The following is an 18,487-nucleotide window of genomic DNA, read 5'->3' as shown; positions in this document are numbered from 1 at the left end:
TCTCTCTCTCTCTCTCTCTCTCTCTCTCTCTCTCTCTCTCTCTCTCTCTCTCCTTTCCTTTCTTTTTATTTTTTCTTTTGAGACAGGATTTCTCTTTATAGCCCTGGCTGTCCTGGAACTCACTTTGTAGACCAGGCTGGTCTTGAACTCAGAAATCTGCCTGCCTCTGCCTCCTGAGTGCTGGGATTAAAGGCATGCACCACCATATTCGATCATTTGTTTGTTTTGATATCACCCAGGCACAGGCAGGAAGGAGGAAGGGCAGTGGTGGCTGCCAGTGGAGAACAGGCCCATTATTGTTGGTAGGAGTGGTGTGGGGCCTCGTCATTTCTGTTCCTCCTGAGGATGCTATTTTAGGTGTGAGAATCACAGTCTCTTGCTTCCACCAGGATCTTTATTTCTATTTTCCTTCCACAGTACTGAATGACTCACTCCCACTGTTTCATTTCCTCTTTATTAAAGTTTATGTTTTTCCCTGTGGAACTTGTCAAATAGGGTGCAGGATTCCTTGAGAAGTTTATTTTCCAGTATCACCTTGTGTCCAGGACACCTTTAGTAGGACACAAGTGGAAGACAGCATTGAGGGTACCCTCTGGTGGCTTCTACTGAACCAATTTCATACAATAAGATGATGATGAAAGACTAACTCTAAGAAAGGTGCTACACTGTTTAAATTTCCTATAAACAAATGTTCATGTGTGATGCGTATTAGAAAAAATTTATAATAGTTTTATAAATAATTTAATAGGAATATTATATGTAAACACATTAAAAAATATTTATTATTATTCATTAGTACACTGTAGCTGTCTTCAGATGCACCAGAATAGGGTGTCAGATCTCATTATGGTTGGTTGTGAGCCACCATGTGGTTGCTGGGATTTGAACTCAGGACCTTCCGAAGAGCAGTTAGTGCTCTTAACTGCTGAGCCATCTTGCCAGCCCATGTAAACACATTTTAAAAGTAAAAGATTTAAAATAAAAATTGTTTCTGAGTGAGTCTTTCCAGCACATTTTCAGTAGCCTATTCCCAATATTATCAGTCCTCGGACTGGAGGATAGGATGTGCAAACTTGCCCATTTACACATATTTTGTATGACTGCCCTCCCACACAAAAGGGAATACTGTGATCTGTATTTTAGGTGCTAATTAAAGCATCTAGGTAACATACCATCTTCTTCAAACAGGCATAGAGCCTTTTACCATCTCAAATAAATTTCACCTACCTTTTAGGGAGGGGAGAGAAGAGTTCTACCTTTTTTGGTCAAGGGTTTTGCATTTTTATTCTTTTCTATTATTATTAAAGATTTATTTATTATGTACAGTGTTCTGCTTGCATGCCAGAAGAGGGCACCAAGATCACAGTACAGGTAGTTGTGAACCACCATGTGGTTGCTGGGATTTGAACTCAGGACTTCTGGAAGCGCAGTCAGTGCATTCAACCTCTGAGCCATCACTCCAGCCCACTTTTCATTTTAAGGATCTATTTATTTTATATATGTGAGTAGACTGTAGCTGTCTTTAGACACACCAGGAGAGGGCATCATATTCCATTACAGATGGTTGCTGGGGATTGAACTCAGGACCTTGGAAGAACAGTCAGTGTTTCTAATCTCTGATCCATCTCTCCAGTGCATATTTATTCTTAAGATAATTTCCCAAACCACACGGTGGTGGCACATGCCTTTAATCCCAGAACTTGGGAGGCAGAGGCAGGTGGATTTCTGAGTTTGAGGCCAGCCTGGTCTACAAAGTGAGTTCCAGGACAGCCAGGGCTGCACAGAGAAACCCTGTCTCAAAAAGAACCAAAATAATAATAATAATAATAATAATAATAATAATAATAATAATAATAATAATTTCCCAGTAACACTATATCTATAATTTAGTTAATTGCTTATTTAATTTCTGATAATGAACAAATTTGTAGTAGGTCAAGATGACTAGAAGGAAAAAAAATCATCATTGCACTTGATAACATTTATCATTAGCAGACTGTTAACTGTGAATGTATGCATGTGAAAGCTGTTCTCTTTAATTTCCTGATACAAAATTAATTGCTGAGCACACTCCAGAGAAATAACACTTTTTAATTTAATGTTTGCTAGTGCACATTTCATGAAATAACATAATGAAAAAATAGTTTCAATGTATAATGTGCTTCTTTGGAGTTAGATGGTCAATAAGTGATATTGAGCAGCCACAACAATGTAGTGGAGTTAAACTACACTCACTGCATGTAGAACGTAACAGCACAGACAGAACCCAGATTCAACCTCCTTACACTAGATATCAGTTTAGATGTTTTACATATTCAATACAATGTTGACTCTAAGAAAACACATTGAATAATTAGGAAATCTTGATCTCTGCATGTGCATTGAAGACCAGAATTCATTACCTGCTCATCAGGCAACATTACCAAGGAGAAACAGTGCAAGACCTCAGAGACCAATCATGGTTCATGCTTTGCATGATGTAAACACAGGAGGGAAACCTTTAATGAAAACCCACAAGACTTTTCTTTCCCTGCCCATCACTAACATAGCTAAAGGCACTCTGGTCATTATGTGTTCTTCCTATGAACCTTCCAAATTGTGAAGAAGCTTGGAATTAAACATTTCAAAATAGTCACATACAGTGATCTTTCTGGAATTGCTTCAAGGTATCAGCAGCAGATACCATGTTCTGATGCTCTTTGGACATGGATGATGGCCTAGAAAGTACATCACATGAATGTTAAACACAGAGTATTCTATTAAATGAGTGTTTGGGTTTAAATAAACACTAGTGCTTAAATAAAATAAACACTATGTGAAGCTAGTAGGAAGCATCTTGGAACCCTCTCTTACACCTCCTAATACAATGCAGTTGGTCCTCTCTGGCAAACGATCATTGAATCTGTTAGAGCATCTCCTGGAGTCCTTGTCTGGCTTGAGAAGGCCTTTACTGTGCTTTAAGCTCTAGTCCCTCTTGGTCATTCTGGTGCCTCTTAATTGTCTCAAGTGAAACAGGCTGCTTTGTAACTAATGCCTAGGCTTACTCCATGTCCCTATAGTAGTGCACTTCCAGGAGCTAACAGAAATGGAGGCATGACTGTACTCTCTAGGTCTACTCCTCAACATTGTCATCACCTTGGCAATTCCCCAAGATTAGACAGTTATTTTCTAGCTCAGGGTTCCACATCCATGGATTTCTGTTTGAAAAACCTAAGCATGACATATACACGTTTAATCTGAGCCTTAAAGAGGTAGAGGTAGGAGGATTTTTAATTCAAGACAACTCAGGAATATATGTGAGATTCTATCTTAATACATCACTGTCCTCATGGGGGAAAAATGCAAAGGAAAAGGAGATGTAGACTATAGATGAGGATAAATAGAAGAGGAGAAGGAAAAAGAGACTATTTAAAACATGTTACTTATCAAACATGCAGAGAACTATCTACTTGTCAGTTTCTCTCCAGTGCGGTATCTTTTTTTTAAAGATTTATTTATTATTATTCATAAGTACACACCATAGCTAACTTCAGATACACCAGAAGAGGGTGTCAGATCTCATTACGGGTGGTTGTAAGCCACCATGTGGTTGCTGGGATTTGAACTCAGGACCTTCTGTAAAACAGTCAGTGCTCTTACCTGCTGAGTCTTACCTGCTCTTACCAGCCCCAGTGTGTTATCTTTTATGCTGTCTGTCTTAATTTGGGTTTATTGCTGTGAAAAGATACCATGACCAAGGCAACTCTTATAAAGGACATTTAATTGGGTCCAGATTCAGAGGTTCAGTCTATTATCATCAAGGCGAAAAGAATGGCAGTGTCCAAGCAGACATGGTGCTGGAGGAGACAAGAGTTCTACATCTTGATCAGAAGCCAGAAGACTCTTCTGCCCTGTGTGGATCTCAAGGTCCAAGCATATAGTGACAGACTTTCTCAAACACCACATCTATGCCAGAAAGGCCACACTCCCTACTACTGCCACTTGTCATGGGCCAAGTATATTTAGTCCACCACACCTTTCAAGATCACTGTAAGGCTTTACCACATTGGTTATATTCATAGGGTTACTCTTTAGTATGCGTTCTTTTATGCATTCGAGGATGACAATGGTATGAAAAGGCTTTACCACATTGATCACATTTGTAAGGTTTCTCTCCCAGTATGAACTCTTTCATGTCTTTTAAGATCACTTGAACCTACAAAGGCTTTACCACATTGATCACATTTGTAGGGTTTCTCTCCAGTATGTATTCTTTTATGTACTTGGAAATAACTTTGATTTGCAAAGGCTTTGCCACATTGCTCACATTCATAGGGCTTCTCTCCAGTATGTGTTCTTTGATGTACTTGGAGTGTACTATGATATGCAAGGGCTTTACCACATTGATTACATTTGTAAGGTTTCTCTCCAGTATGTGTTATTTTATGCACTTTGAGATGACTGTGTCGTGCAAAGGCTTTACCACATTCATTACATTTGTAAGGTTTCTCTCCAGTATGTGTTTTTTTATGAACTTGTAAATAACTTTCATATACAAAGGCTTTATTACATTGATCACACTTGTAAGGCTTCTCTCCAGTATGAATTCTTTCATGTTTTTGAAGTTTATTATGAGAGGCAAAGGATTTAGTACATTGCTTACATTCATAAGGTTTCTCTCCAGTATGAATTCTTTCATGTTTTTGAAGTTTATCATGAGAGGCAAAGGATTTAGTACATTGCTTACATTTGTAAGGTTTCTCTCCAATATGAATTCTTTCATGTTTTTGAAATTTATCATGAGAGGCAAAGGCTTTACCACACTGATCACATTTGTAAGGTTTCTCTCCAGTATGAATTCTTTCATGTTTTTGAAGTTGACCATGAGAGGCAAAGGATTTAGTACACTGCTTACATTCATAAGGTTTCACTCCAGTATGTGTTGTTTTATGTGTACGGAGACTGGCATTACATACAAAGGCTTTACCACATTCATTGCATTTGTAAGGTTTCTCTCCAGTATGAACTCTTTCATGTCTCTTAAGATCATTCTGACCTACAAAGGCTTTACCACATTGATCACATTTGTAAGGTTTCTCTCCAGTGTGTATTCTTTTATGTACTCGGAGATGACAATGATGTGCAAAGGCTTTACTACACTGATTACATTCATAGGGTTTCTCTCCAGTATGTGTTCTTTTATGTACTTGGAGGGTACTATGGAATGCAAAGGCTTTACCACATTGATCACATTTGTAAGGTTTCTCTCCAGTATGTGTAACCATATGTATTTTGAGATGACTGTGTTGTGTAAAGGCTTTACCACATTGATTACATTCATAGGGTTTCTCTCCACTATGTGTTCTTTTATGTATTTGTAGAATGCTGTGTCGTGAATAGGCTTTATCACATTGATTGCATTTGTAGCGTTTCTCTCCAGTATGTATTATTTTACGCATTTGTAGACTACTGTGATGAACAAAGGCTTCACCATATTGAATACCTTCGTAGGGTTTCTCTCCAGTATGATTTCTTTCATGCCTGCAAAGATAATTGGCACATGTGAAAGCTTTGCCACATTCACTAAACTCATGAATATTTTTATCTGTAGGAATTAATTTTATAATTTGGCCTAATTGTAAAGAGGAGTCACATCTTAAGATTTTTATCACTTTGTTTATATTCTTTGTTTCCCCTTCATTATGGTTTCCCTTGCATACCTGTAATGGTAAATTACTACATGGCTCACATTTGTAGCATCATTTTTTTTTTTTTTTTTTTTTTTTTTTTTTTTTGAGACAGGGTTTCTCTGTATAGCCCTGGCTGTCCTCCAACTCAGAAATCCACCTGCCTCTGCCTCCCAAGTTCTGGGATTAAAGGCGTGCACCACCATCATCTGGCTTTTTTTTTTGTGTGCGTCATTTTTCTCTATGAGATTTTTCACAAATTTTAAGAGAAATGCAAGAGCTCTGAGCTTTACCATACTGAGTATATACATAAATTTCCTATATTGTGAAATACACTATATTTTCACATCATATTGGCAAAGGAAAACCAGGACAAACAGAAAATAAGGTCCAGAATCCTAGTACTCAAAGGGATTTTCTACAGTGCGAGTTTATGGATATAGTCCCACTAAAGATGGAAAACCAACCATTTATAAACTTGTATCACACTGAGAAAGTTTGCTCAAGTGTGGACTACTACATTCATTTCAATTATTCCGGGAGAGAGAGAGGTACATTCTTATTTCAATATCCCTATGCTCACACGGCTTGTATCCATTGTGACACAGGATATACCTATTAAAAAAAAGAATAGCAAATGAAAGATTTCCACATTGCATTCAAGCAATTTGGCTGTTTGTTCATCATGGACATATGGTATAGGAATTTAGGTTTCTCTTCAACAACATTCCTGACTCTCATAAACTGCCCCACTCACTAAAACTTAGCAATGTTATTATATGAGTAATCTGCTTTACTATGGAACATTTGCTTATTGGGAACATATACTTATCACGAAATATATATCTTGGCAATATATATATGGCAATGTGTGAGTGGTATGAGACTAGATTGGCAATTCAACAGAGTAGCTGGAATGTGGCTATTAGTCAAATGGTAATATTAGTTAAGGTATTGTTTCCTTGTCTTCTCTTAAAGAAAAATGCCATGAAAACACAAATCAGACACCTGGCTTTGATGTACGTGCATTTGTAAAAATTTAATAATCAATACACTTAAAGAAGTGCTTTTTTTTTTTTTCTTCTTCACTGTTGCTTTTCTTTTAAAGTACCAGGACACATGAACATTTCTTCAGAGGCAAATTCATAGCATTTGCACATGAAAATTACCTTCCATGTCTTCTGGAGCTTTCACAATGTTCTTCAATATTACTGTCTTCCCAATTGTAGCCTAAAATATGATACCAGAAAATGTATGATATATTATTGGAAATTAGGCAAATTTAAGTTACTATCTTTAGTAAAACTGATTTATTCACCTTATTCTTCCTCATTCTCAAGTGAAATTACAGAAAAGCATCAACAAGGAAACAGTTGTTCCCTTATTTTAAAAAGTCAAAGAAAATTCAGTCTTACCTACAGCATTGAGGTTCCTGTAGGTCTCCAACATCACATCTTTGTAGAGACTCTTCTGTGAAGGATTCAGCAAAGCCCATTCTTCTTGAGTGAAGTTCACATACACATCATCATAGGTCAATGCATCCTAAAATATTCCATACATGTGTACAACAGAAACCATGATACCAACATCACTGTAAATGTATGCTTCAATGACAATATATTCCTATGATTCTGGTATTTCCCGCACTTATTTCATGACCCAGAAGTTCTAATGTAATTACCAAGTCATCTTAGAAGGAAACTGAGTAATAAGGTTCAATTCTGTGATTTTTTTGCTCTTTGTATAGGATATATGTTGCAATAGAAATGCTAATTAACAGAGAGAGGGAAAGAGAGAGAGAGAGAAACAGAGAGAGAGAAGAAGTACTGAGAACACATCAGAGAAATTGTGAACAATTACTAACTACCAAAAGATGATGGGCAAGCTGAACATATTAGTTCATGCCTTTAATCCAAGCACTCAAGAGGCAGAAGCAGGTATATCTCTGGTCTATCCAGGACAGCCAAAGGTACCCTGTCTCCTCTGTAATAATCAATCAAACAAACAACAAAGAGAGAAAGGACTCAAAGGTTTTTACTGGAGTTCCTAGAAAGAATTACACATTCACTCCAGTTCTCTATTCATCTTCCAGGTGTCCCAGTTTAATCTGTAACAGTAACAAGATCTTACTAAAAGGGGATGTATCTTTAAACAGATACAAATTGACAGATGAAAATATTGGCAATGTAAATGTTGATGCTACATAGGACAGGAGATGGCTCAGTAGTGAAGAGCTCTTCCTGGTCTTGCAAATAATTGGGCTCAATCGCCAGTACCTTCAAGGGGGCTTCACAACGATCAATTACTTCAAGTTCAGGAATTCTGAACCCATCTTCTCACTACTATGGGGACCAGGTATACATGATGTGCATATTCATGCATACAGTCAAATACTCATATTCATTTAAAAATTCAAAACAACCACAACAGGTAGGAAGAATGCTATACACCTGCAATCCAATGACTCAGAAAGCTCAGGCAGTAAAGCTCAGGCAGTATCAATGTCATGAATACACGCCATCCTGAGAAACAGAAAATTATCTCTGCCGAATGTCAAAATTCAAACGTGCATGAAGATCAACACAACAGCACATGCTTGACATATACCAAAACTACATTGCTATATTATTGCTGATGCCAATAACATAAAAACAAATAAGCAAGCAAGCAAACAAACAAACAAAAACAAAAAAAAAGCTAGGCATGTTGGCCCACATTTAATCCCAGCACTCTGGAGCCAGAGTCAGGTGGGCTTTTAAGTTTGAGGCTCCACGTTCTACACACATAATTTCAGGACAGCCAGGGTTGCACAGAGGAACTTTTCCTCAAAAACAAAACCAACAAAATTAAAATTATAAAAACATCAATCTTTCAAGATAGCTTAGCACTGAATTACAACTGCTTCAGCTGCATCTTATGTGATTCAGGGATAGTCTACAATGGTGAAGGCAAGACAACATAAGAAGGAAGCTGACTAATCAGATCCAATCACAACACAGTAACACACACACACACACACACACACACACACACACACACACACACACGAAATGTATTGAGTCTATAGACACTCAAATATCATCCCCAATAAGCAATCTACAAAAGCTTCAATTGAGAGGATTGAGTTGGCCAGAGCCAGGATGATTCCATGACAGGCTGCAAACTGACAGTATGGGAGACTAGGCCTAAGTTTCTGTTTCCTAGATCTGGAAAAGTCCAAAAATGTCTATTACAAGAAAACCACCCTAACAGGCAGCCAATCAGGAGCTTCCAGGAGCTGTGCCTACCACCAGGCCTGAGCAAACCAAAACCAAGAATAGTCAGCCAGTATTGGTTCCGGAAAGTCTCCCCCCACCCCCCAGAACTTCAATCTCAAAGACACCCATACCTTTGGAAATTGAACCAACCTATCAGAATAAAGTTCACGTTCTCCTTTCTGGAATCCCCCTAACTGGCTTTAAATTGAGCTTGCAAAGCTCACGTCTGTCTCCATCCTAGTGAATGATAGACCCCTGCATGATAGAATTCAGCAGAATAAAACACTTTTGCATACTATTTGAGTTGATTCTTGGACCCTAACATTATAAGTTCCCCTAAAGAAAGCCATAAAGGCCAGGCGGTGGTGGTGCCCACCTTTAATCTCAGCACTTGGGAGGCAGAGGCAGGCAGATTTCTGAGTTCGAGGCCAGCCTGGTCTACAAAGTGAGTTCCAGGACAGCCACGGCTATACAGAGAAACCCTGTCTCGAAAAAATAAAACAAAAAACAAACAAACAAACAAACAAAAAAAGAAAGCCACAAAGGAGAAACAAATGTTGAAAGACATCACCCTATCTGTGAGCTTTTTGACTCAATTGACTACATTCTGATCACGGTCATCCATGATGAAAATGCAGAGTTTATATTCAATGACCCTAATAGTCTGCAACAGCCCATACATTCTTTAAATATCCAAAATTTCTTATGACATTCTTTTTTGTTGTTGTTGTTTTTAAGATTTATTTATTTCATTTATATAAGTACACTGTAGTTGTCTTCAGACACCCCAGAAGAGGGCATTGGATCCCAATATAGATGGTTGTGAACCACCATGTTGCTGGGAATTGAACTCAGGACCTCTGAAGAGCAAGCAGACAGTGCTCTTAACCGCTAACCCATCTCTCCATCCCCTCTTAGAATACTCTTGATTGCTACATCTTGAAAAATAAAAAAGCAAGCTATATCTTCCCAACATACAAAGGCACAGAATGCCCCCTCCCATTCCTGATATCTCCCACATCCTTTGGGGGGGGGGTTCTAATTTGCTGCTCTGCTTTGATTAAATCCTCTAAGCAAAAGCATCTCAGATTACATTCTATCATTTTTGGGAACTTAGTATAGAAACTCAAGTTTCAAGAAATTAAAGCAAAAACCATGGACAAACATTGTTTTCTGTCTTGCCCTCTGGCTTGGTCACTGTCTCATGCTCAGCTACCTCTCTTATGTATGCCACCCTCAGTGGAAGACCCTTCCCACATCAGTCATCACAATCTCTCACTAACCCAGCATCCAGTCATTTTAATGAGGGCATGAGCTCAAGTGAGGCTCCCTCAGATGACTGTAGGCTCCAAAATGTTGACAACTTAAGCTAACTAGGATACACAGACATTAATATATCAGAGAGTTTTAAAAAGCCAAATCTAATGTGTTAACCATATCAATCACTTAAGTAGCAAAACCCCCAAAATTGCTGATTGCATCACCTGGAAGACAGAGTTGCCAAGAAATGAGGAGAGGCAAGTCTTCAGGATCAAGAAGAGGAAACTAAAACTGTTTCCCAAACTATCAAAAATTCAAGAAACTCATAGTAAATTTTCAGAAAACAAAAATAGGTGGTCTATCATTTTCCAGAAAAACAAACTATGATTAGATTATGATGAATAAAATCACATAACATAGATAGCACCACAAATAAAAGGGGACAGAAAGACAGACAGATGTATAAGTCTTTTAAAAATGAAGTACAAGACTATAATAAAAAAATTAAGAAATTACAGGGCAATACTTATCCTGTATACTCTATTACTCCTCTTTGCCAGTAGCAGAAAGTAGATTAGAAGTGGCAAAAACCCGGTCAGATGGACATAGAGGCAGCCTAAAGAGAGGGAAAACATTTTTTTAACCAAGTCCACATTTATAGAGGCCTAATATACAAAATATATAAAGACCTCAAGAAACCAGGCTTTCCAAAGAAAGAAATTCAATTAAAAAATAGGGTATAGATCTAAACAGAGAATTCTCAACAGAGGAATCTCAAAAAGTTGAGAAATACTTAATGAAATCATCACCATCTTAGCCATCAAGGAAATGCAAATCAAAACTACTTTGAGAATCTATCTTCTTACAAGTCAGAATGGTTAAAATCAATAATAGAAGAGATAGCGCGTGCTGGCAAAGATACGGAGAAAGGGGAACAACTCTCCACTGCTTGTGGAGTGTAACCTAATATAGCCACTTTGGAAATCAGTATTTCTTCAGAATTGTGGTTCCTCAGAACACTAAGAATCCATTTACCCAAAACCCAGCTACAGTGCTCTTGGGAATCTATCCCAAAGGTGTTCCTCCCTACCACATGGACATTTGCTCAGCTATGTTCCTAGCATATTTATTCATCCTATCCAGAAACTGGAAACAACCTAGAGGTACCTCAACTGCAGAATGGATAAACAAAAAATGTTTTACATTGATACAATGGAGTATCACTCAGCTGTTTAAAAAAGTATGCCATCATGATTTTACAGGCAAGTAAATGCAACTAAAAAAATACAAAACAAAACAAAACCACCCTAAGTGAGGTAACCCGCATCCAGAATAACAAACATGTCATGCATTCACTTATAATAAGATATTAACTACTAGGTAAATAATAATCAAGCTGTACTCCACAAACCCAGAAAGGCTAGGTAGAGATGGGTTATAGGGGGAAGCACAGATCTCCTTCTAAAGGGAAATAGAGTAGTTTCTGTGAGTAGACTGGGGTTTGATGGGAACAGGAGTGGGAGGGACTAGTTGGGGGGATGCAGGGGTAAAGTACAATGCAGGGAGGAACAGCTGGATTAGGGGTCATTTGGGGGCTAGCGTAACGACCCAATATAATAGCAACTTCCTGGATGCTATAGGGTGACCCTAAGGAAGTCTCCAAGTAGTGGAGAATATGGAGTCTGAACTGACCATCCTTTGTAGCCAGCCAGGGATTCAGTGTTGGGAATGGGTTACATTTGGTTTTGGTGTTGGCCAAGGTGGTTCCCTGGAGATCCTTAAACAACCCATCCTGATGCTAGGACAAAACTGTGATCTCAGATAACTGACAGCAGGGCCCCATCAACGAGGACAAATTCTACACAGTTCACTGAATGCAGAAATCAAGCTGGTGGTACAGGCTTGGAGCCTTCATCCCTATGTTCTAGTCTCTTTGAGAAGATACTTTACAGGCTACAGAAACAGAAACCTGGATGGACAGACAGACAGACAGACAGACACACACACACACACACACATCCCTACAATTGGTCCTTCTTGCATGATGTGCTGGGGCATGATGATAACAAACTTGTTTGAGTGGCCAACCAATGTTTGGTTTAGCTTGAGACCCTTGACCTGAGAGGGAACCCATGACTAACACTGACTGGATTTTAGGATGTTACAGAGACTTAAATGGCAAGCATAGAGACAGCATGGGTCTGTGTCAGGTCCTCTGCTGACATGTTATGGTTGTTAGCTTGGTGTCTTTATGGGACTCCTAACAGTGGGAGCAGGTGTAACTCTGATTCTTTAGCTTGATCTTGAGACTTTTCCTCCTATCAGGTTGCCTTGTCCAATACGAAGGCTTTCACCTTGTCTTTTTCTATCTTGTTCTGCCCTGTTAGGCTGTCCTCTCTTGGAGGTCTGCTCCTTTTTGAAGAGGACACAGGGCAAGGGGGTGTTGGATCTAGGGGAGAGGTGGATAGGTGAAGTGGGAGGGGGTAGCTGCAAAGAGTGTAGGAAGGAAATCTATCTTCAATTTAAAAATTAATATAATATTGCTTAAATGAAAAAGCAAAAAAGGGAAGCAATAATCAACAAAGAAGAGCAAAATAGTGAAGACAGGGACAGTATGATTGTGACAGATACAGTTCTCGTTTTGATTTCGTAGACAGTGACCATCACATAATAGTGTAAAAATATCATCTTGGAGGCTTACTTCTTTCTTATCATAATGTTGACCTAGTCCTGGAAGCCTTTAGCTTGTGTACAATCTTATCTAGGTAGAATATTTTGGGCATCTGAGGCTTAACTGCTGAATAAGGGCTGAGCCACACCACAATTAGAAACACCTTCCCCCCCCCCCCCAAACCCCTCACCCCTGAGGAAATTGGAGGGTCTCTGGTTCACAATGTGATCAAATACCCTGCAACACAGGAGTTCATGATGAGCTCATCTTGGGCCCAGTCTATATCTGTGAAATCAGAAGTTTTGCTCTTAATATGAAATATATATCAAGTAGGAAACAAAATGAGTCATTTTCTTGTGTTAGCTTTCACTAGTTTGAAATGTGGAATTACAATGCTTCTCACTTCATTTCAAACGAATAAGCTTGATTGTTGTTAAGAAAGAACAATGTTTAAATAACTAGTCAATAAAAATAAATATGTGATGTTGTACAAAACTCCTGCATTAATTATAATAATGTAGCAATTTTGTACAATTAAAAATAAAAAGCAATGTATAAAATTGTTAAATATTTAAACACATTCTCTAAAGCAAAAATGAAAGTGTTACCATCTAAGTTACTTAATGCAGAGACATCACAGAGATGAGTCAGTTATTTAAGACTATTGTTCAATTGTAATGTATCATCACTATTTAAATTCAAGCAAAACAGTCAGTCTGTTTCTTAATCTCATTTTTACTTTTTCATGCAGTATGACTCATAGGCAGAAAGCTCTCATGCCATCCAAATACAGCCACTCTCTGCATTTGTACAGTATACTATAATACCACATTTGCTTCCCATCTATAACAACTCTTGCTACAGAAAGCTTGATATTTCATTTCTCTTCTGCACATAATGTTCTAAATAAACATTAGAAAAACACTTTGAGGAGATTGCTTCAGCTAGATTCTGTTCTTTCTGCCTTTCTGTAGGAATTTGGCAGGAATTTGACATTGAGCTAGGACATGGAAGTAGGCTCAGAAAGGAATATATACATTTGGGCTAATACAAAGCTCCAGGTAAACTCAGCCAAGGATTGTGTGGCATTCCTTTATCTTGGTCATCCTGATAAGCCCCTAAAAGCAAAGATCTGGCTGGCCAGTAGTGGCCCACGCCTTTAATCCCAGCACTTGGGAGGCAGAGGCAGGCAGATTTCTGAGTTGGAGGCCAGCCTGGTCTACAGAGTGAGTTCCAGGATAGCCAGGGCTACACAGAGAAACCCTGTCTTGAAAACAAACAAACAAAACAACAACAACAAAAACCCCCAACCCCGCCACCCCCCCCCCAAAAAAAAAGAAAAAGAAAAAGAAAAAGAAAAAGAAAAGAAGCAAGGATCCCTGGATTCGCTTATTGTCTTGTTCTGTCCTTGACCTAGAACTGACCTTATTATTTGTATGTATTTAAAATGGTATTAAAGCAGGCTTTAGAAAAACAAACCCCCAGGGTGGTGGTGGCACAAGCCTTTAATCCCACTTTAATGCCACTTGGGAGGCAGATGGACTCTGAGTTCGAGGCCAGCCTGGTCTACAAAGTGAGTTCCAGGACAGCCAGAGCTAAACAGGGAAACCCTGTCTTGAAAAAACAAAAAAAACCAACCAACCAATGAAACAAAAACAAACAAACAAACCCGCCTCAGCCTAAGCAATGGCTGGACTCATGTTACAGTGTTGTCTAATTGCAGTCTTCTTGTCCGTCCTCACTCTCCCTTGATATACTGCTAACTGACTGAGCTGGCTTGGTCACCCTTCATTTTCTATTGCTACCTGCAAGGTAGAGATGATGGTGTAAGTTCTCATACCCACCTGACAATAAGCATACAATAAAGATTAAAATTATATGGGAAAAGAAATAGGTTGAGAATGCTTAAGCTGTAATTCCATGTCCTTCTAGGACCAATATAGCATGGACTGAGAGTCTTTACAAGTACTTAGTCCTTAACCATTGCTATTGTCTTCATTCCTTTAGCACAAGGTCCCCTTGAGGCACCCAGCTATTCCTCAACAAATGAGCCTAGAGGTAATTCTCATATTTAGGCTACCATGAATACAACTGCAATGAACATGAGGATTCATAATACTAATTTCAAGTTCATGGAAACTATATTGAGAAGACTGCTGGGATCCATGGCAATTCTGTCATTTATGAGAACTCCGTAGAATGGGGTTGCTTGGGTGTAGGTATTATGCCAAATATATCAGAATACATACATTAAATATGTGCAATTTTATATCAACTAGAACACAACATGGTCTAAACTAATTTTAGTTGATACCTATGGAAAAATCCCAAAATACTGCTATCAGAATTTATTGCTAATACACAATCCTGTGTCACATACATATCATTGTTCAATTCTGGACAATGTTTTATTTGAACTCTTTTTGTTTTCTCAATTAAGTTAAACTTAGTGAGGTATCATTTATGTGATACTAGAAATGTATTCTGTGTCACTAAAGTCTATGCTAAAGTCCTCTGTCTATGGCTTTGTACATTATTTCAAACCAGTTTAAGTTTCACACATTTACAACTATAAACAACACCATTATGGTGATATTTGTTTGTTTGTTTTTTTAAAGAGAGGAAAAAGAAGAAACCATAAAGTAGCAAAGACCAGCTACAGTGATTAAGGCTAAAGAGGAGCCAGACTAGGATGGATTTTGCATTCCACATATGCTGCCACCCTTAAGTCTCTTTTAGGTTCAGGTTCCAGGTTAAGTTTTGAACAACTTAAATACAGACTGGAGACTGCAAGTCTAGCCACTAAAACATATGGGAAATTTGCACAGCAAGCATATTCCGGGATCATTTCTTAAGGACACCAGTGCCCTACCACAGCAGGTTAGTGACAGTGTCCTAAGTGGAAGGTTCCAGATGATGAAAAACATCAGAAAAGGAAAAGGTAGAGAGTATAAAAGCTGGGGTGGGGAGGTCTTACACAAGCTATGGCTTATGCTAAGTCAGCTTCTTAAGAATACCATCTTGTACACGATTGACATGAGGGAAAGGGAAGGAGATGGGAGACACCTCTGAAGTCAGCAGAAAGATGAAGAAAGTAGGAAGTCCACAGAAACATCAGACAATGGGACACACTCAGGAGAAGGCTAATCAAACACTGCTGCACAAGGGACAACTCAGTGTATCTCAAAAACATTTCTGACCAAACTTCTAGTGGCCTTGGAACTGATAACCACAGCCCCATATGGTGGGAAGTTGTGCTCTCAGTATCTGATTCAACCCCTCCCAAAGGCCCTGCCCCAGACCATTCCCAGCTCCCAAGCACATTCCTGAATTTAGAGAAGGAGCTCTGCAAATGCACCCAAGAGTAGGAGATGTCAGGAAAGAATCAGACTCGGGGCTGAAATCAAACAAATAGAAACAAAAAGAACTCTATACAGAATCAACAAAACCAGGACCTGTTTCTTTGAGAAAATCAACTAGAAAAACCAGACTAACCAGAGGGCACAGAGACAGTATCCTAATTAATAAAATCAGAAAAATAAAATCAGAAATGAAAAGGAGGATATAACAGTGAAATATATCTTAAAATAATTATTCTCTTTTAAAAATGTTAACAATTGAAAATATTAAAATCATTTTCTACAAAACAAAAACAAAAAAAACAAAGTAAAGGAGCCCTGTTTTCTCTCTATACCCATGGCCTCAGGGAAAGCTCCCAAGGACTAGGCCCAGGCTGTGACTGGCTCTGGGTTTCAGAAGGAGCTGTGTCCTGCTCCAGACATGGGGACCTCAGGGAAACTGTAGCTGGATCAGGCTTGCACTCAATAAAACAGTCTTGTCTTCTCTTGTCTTTTCTTTTCTTTTTTCCCTTTTCACATGGCTGTCACTATGTGTCATCTTGCCAATGTGTCAGAACTACGCTTTTCTCAAGAAGAAAAGAAAAAAAGTAAGAAAAGTAAGAAGAAAAGTAAGGCACACCAGGCCTTACTGTAGATTGTGATCCTGTAATGCCCCATTGAGCAGCTGGTTAGAGGCCTGCTCTTTGATATGGAGACGGGCCTAGATGCTTACTGTAAATCAAGTTTGATTCCTTTGTTGTGGTTAGGAGCCATATTTCTGGGCAATCCTGGTGCATATGTATTATAGCATCCTAAACTCTAACTGCCCTGGTTAGCACATTACTTATCTGTGGGATATGTTACAGGCAGTGCACCCTCAGCTAAATTCTACTTGCTGTGACTTACTATTCGCTAAGCTTTAGTAAATCCTTTACATCATAAATTCTACTCTTTTACATCACAGCTTGATAGTGGATTGCTACCCAGCACAAGAGATGCCTTTTACAATCTCCACAAAGTTAACTCCAAATGGATTGTCCACCTTAATGTCAAATGCTAACAACAGAATTTGTAGAATCTAGGACTCTCTGAGTTTGGAATAACGCCAAAGATCTCGCTACACACCGGCCAAATGCTCTGCACAGATGCAGCCCCCACAGTGAAGTTATTCAGAGGCTACAGCTGGGTCCCGCGAGTGGCTAGGACCTCAGGGGACACCGCACATGGCCGCTGATTCCCAATGAGTCCCGGGAAAGACCCACCGCAGCAGATCGCGCTGCTCAGACCCCTGCTTCTCCCCATTGTTTTCAGTGACCCTGTACTCACCACCATGTCACAACTTCCAAGCTTGCCTGAGCACCCTCCACAGCATCCAGCGGCAGGACAGAGAGCACAGCATAAGGGACCATTCAAGCCTGCTCAGCTACTAAGGGAAACCGGCCCAAGGTATCCGGAAAACCCGCCTTCCCCTCTGACTGGCAGGTCCGCGTAGAGGCTCTGATTGGCCAGTAAGTCTTGAGTGACTCGAGCACCTCCTTTAGGGTTAGGGTGTGCTGAATGTACACAGTGCAGAGGTTCTCAGCCCTAGCTTCAAGTCCAGTGCCTGACTTTTTCCAGATCTACAGGGATTTGTATTTCTGTAGTATTTGTGCCTGTCCTCCGATAGCCTACCCATCTGTCTCCCCGCGCAGCCCCAGGGAGGCTCCACTACTCCACCTGCCGCTGCTCAGCCGCTTGCTTCTCCCCTAGGTGGGCAGTAACCCTGTGATCACCAGGTCTTGACTTCAGCCTGAGCTTCCCTCCCTCTGTAGGCTGTTTGCCTTCTTACTCCTGGAATCAAGGTAGGGAGCTTGCATAGCCCATTACTCAACTTGCAGGGGAGTTATCAATCTGTCCCATAAGCGGAAGGGTGCACAAGATACTAACAATCCAAGACAGATTTTGGGTAACAATAGTTTATAGAAATTAATAGGCTTACTAATTTATCACCCGCGCCCCCCAGTTCTGACACTTCGCTTTGTCCTCAGCCCCTAAACATCTTTCAGCATACATGATCACTTGTTAAAAAGTTCATCAAAAGTTTACACAGAAAATTAAATCATAAACTGAAATAGAAGTTTACAACAGAGAATGTTTACAGGCATGTGAGGAGCGGCCCGGGACTGCAGCTAAGTCTTATGACTTGCACCTGACTTCCTCATACACCTGAAAATAAGCCATGACCATCGACCATCGTGAGAGCAGGTGCACCATAATGCTGGCGGTGTAAACAAGTCCATATTTGGTGGAGGCGTG

The 18,487-nt window shown here is 39.4% G+C and overlaps 1 protein-coding gene across 6 annotated transcripts; it reads right to left on the bottom strand.

Moving 5' to 3' along the window:
* Positions 1-1,885: 1,885 nt before the first annotated feature.
* Zfp932 (zinc finger protein 932) lies at positions 1,886-17,650 on the bottom strand. Of its 6 annotated transcripts, none has more exons than XM_030254792.1 (5): positions 17,519-17,650; positions 7,082-7,208; positions 6,836-6,896; positions 6,134-6,281; positions 1,886-5,520 (listed from the first exon to the last, which is right to left on the bottom strand). In XM_030254792.1, exon 5 carries the CDS (start codon positions 5,436-5,438, stop codon positions 4,134-4,136), a length of 1,305 nt encoding a protein of 434 aa, XP_030110652.1. In that variant the 5' UTR covers positions 5,439-5,520; positions 6,134-6,281; positions 6,836-6,896; positions 7,082-7,208; positions 17,519-17,650; the 3' UTR covers positions 1,886-4,133. The 6 variants fall into 6 exon arrangements, with proteins under 6 accessions (XP_030110652.1, XP_017176582.1, XP_017176581.1 ...); XM_017321093.1 differs by lacking the exon at positions 6,134-6,281 and adding an exon at positions 10,700-10,799 and having other exon boundaries at positions 17,522-17,650; NM_001374712.1 differs by lacking the exon at positions 6,134-6,281 and adding an exon at positions 10,700-10,799 and having other exon boundaries at positions 3,744-5,520; positions 17,519-17,642.
* Between the last annotated feature and the right edge of the window lie 837 nt (positions 17,651-18,487).

The sequence above is a fragment of the Mus musculus genome, chromosome 5 (genome assembly GCF_000001635.26).
Source record: "Mus musculus strain C57BL/6J chromosome 5, GRCm38.p6 C57BL/6J".
Classification (NCBI taxonomy): Eukaryota; Metazoa; Chordata; class Mammalia; order Rodentia; family Muridae; genus Mus; species Mus musculus.
The sequence above is the reverse complement of the archived record's forward strand: the minus strand, read 5'-3'. Positions and strand labels throughout refer to the sequence as shown.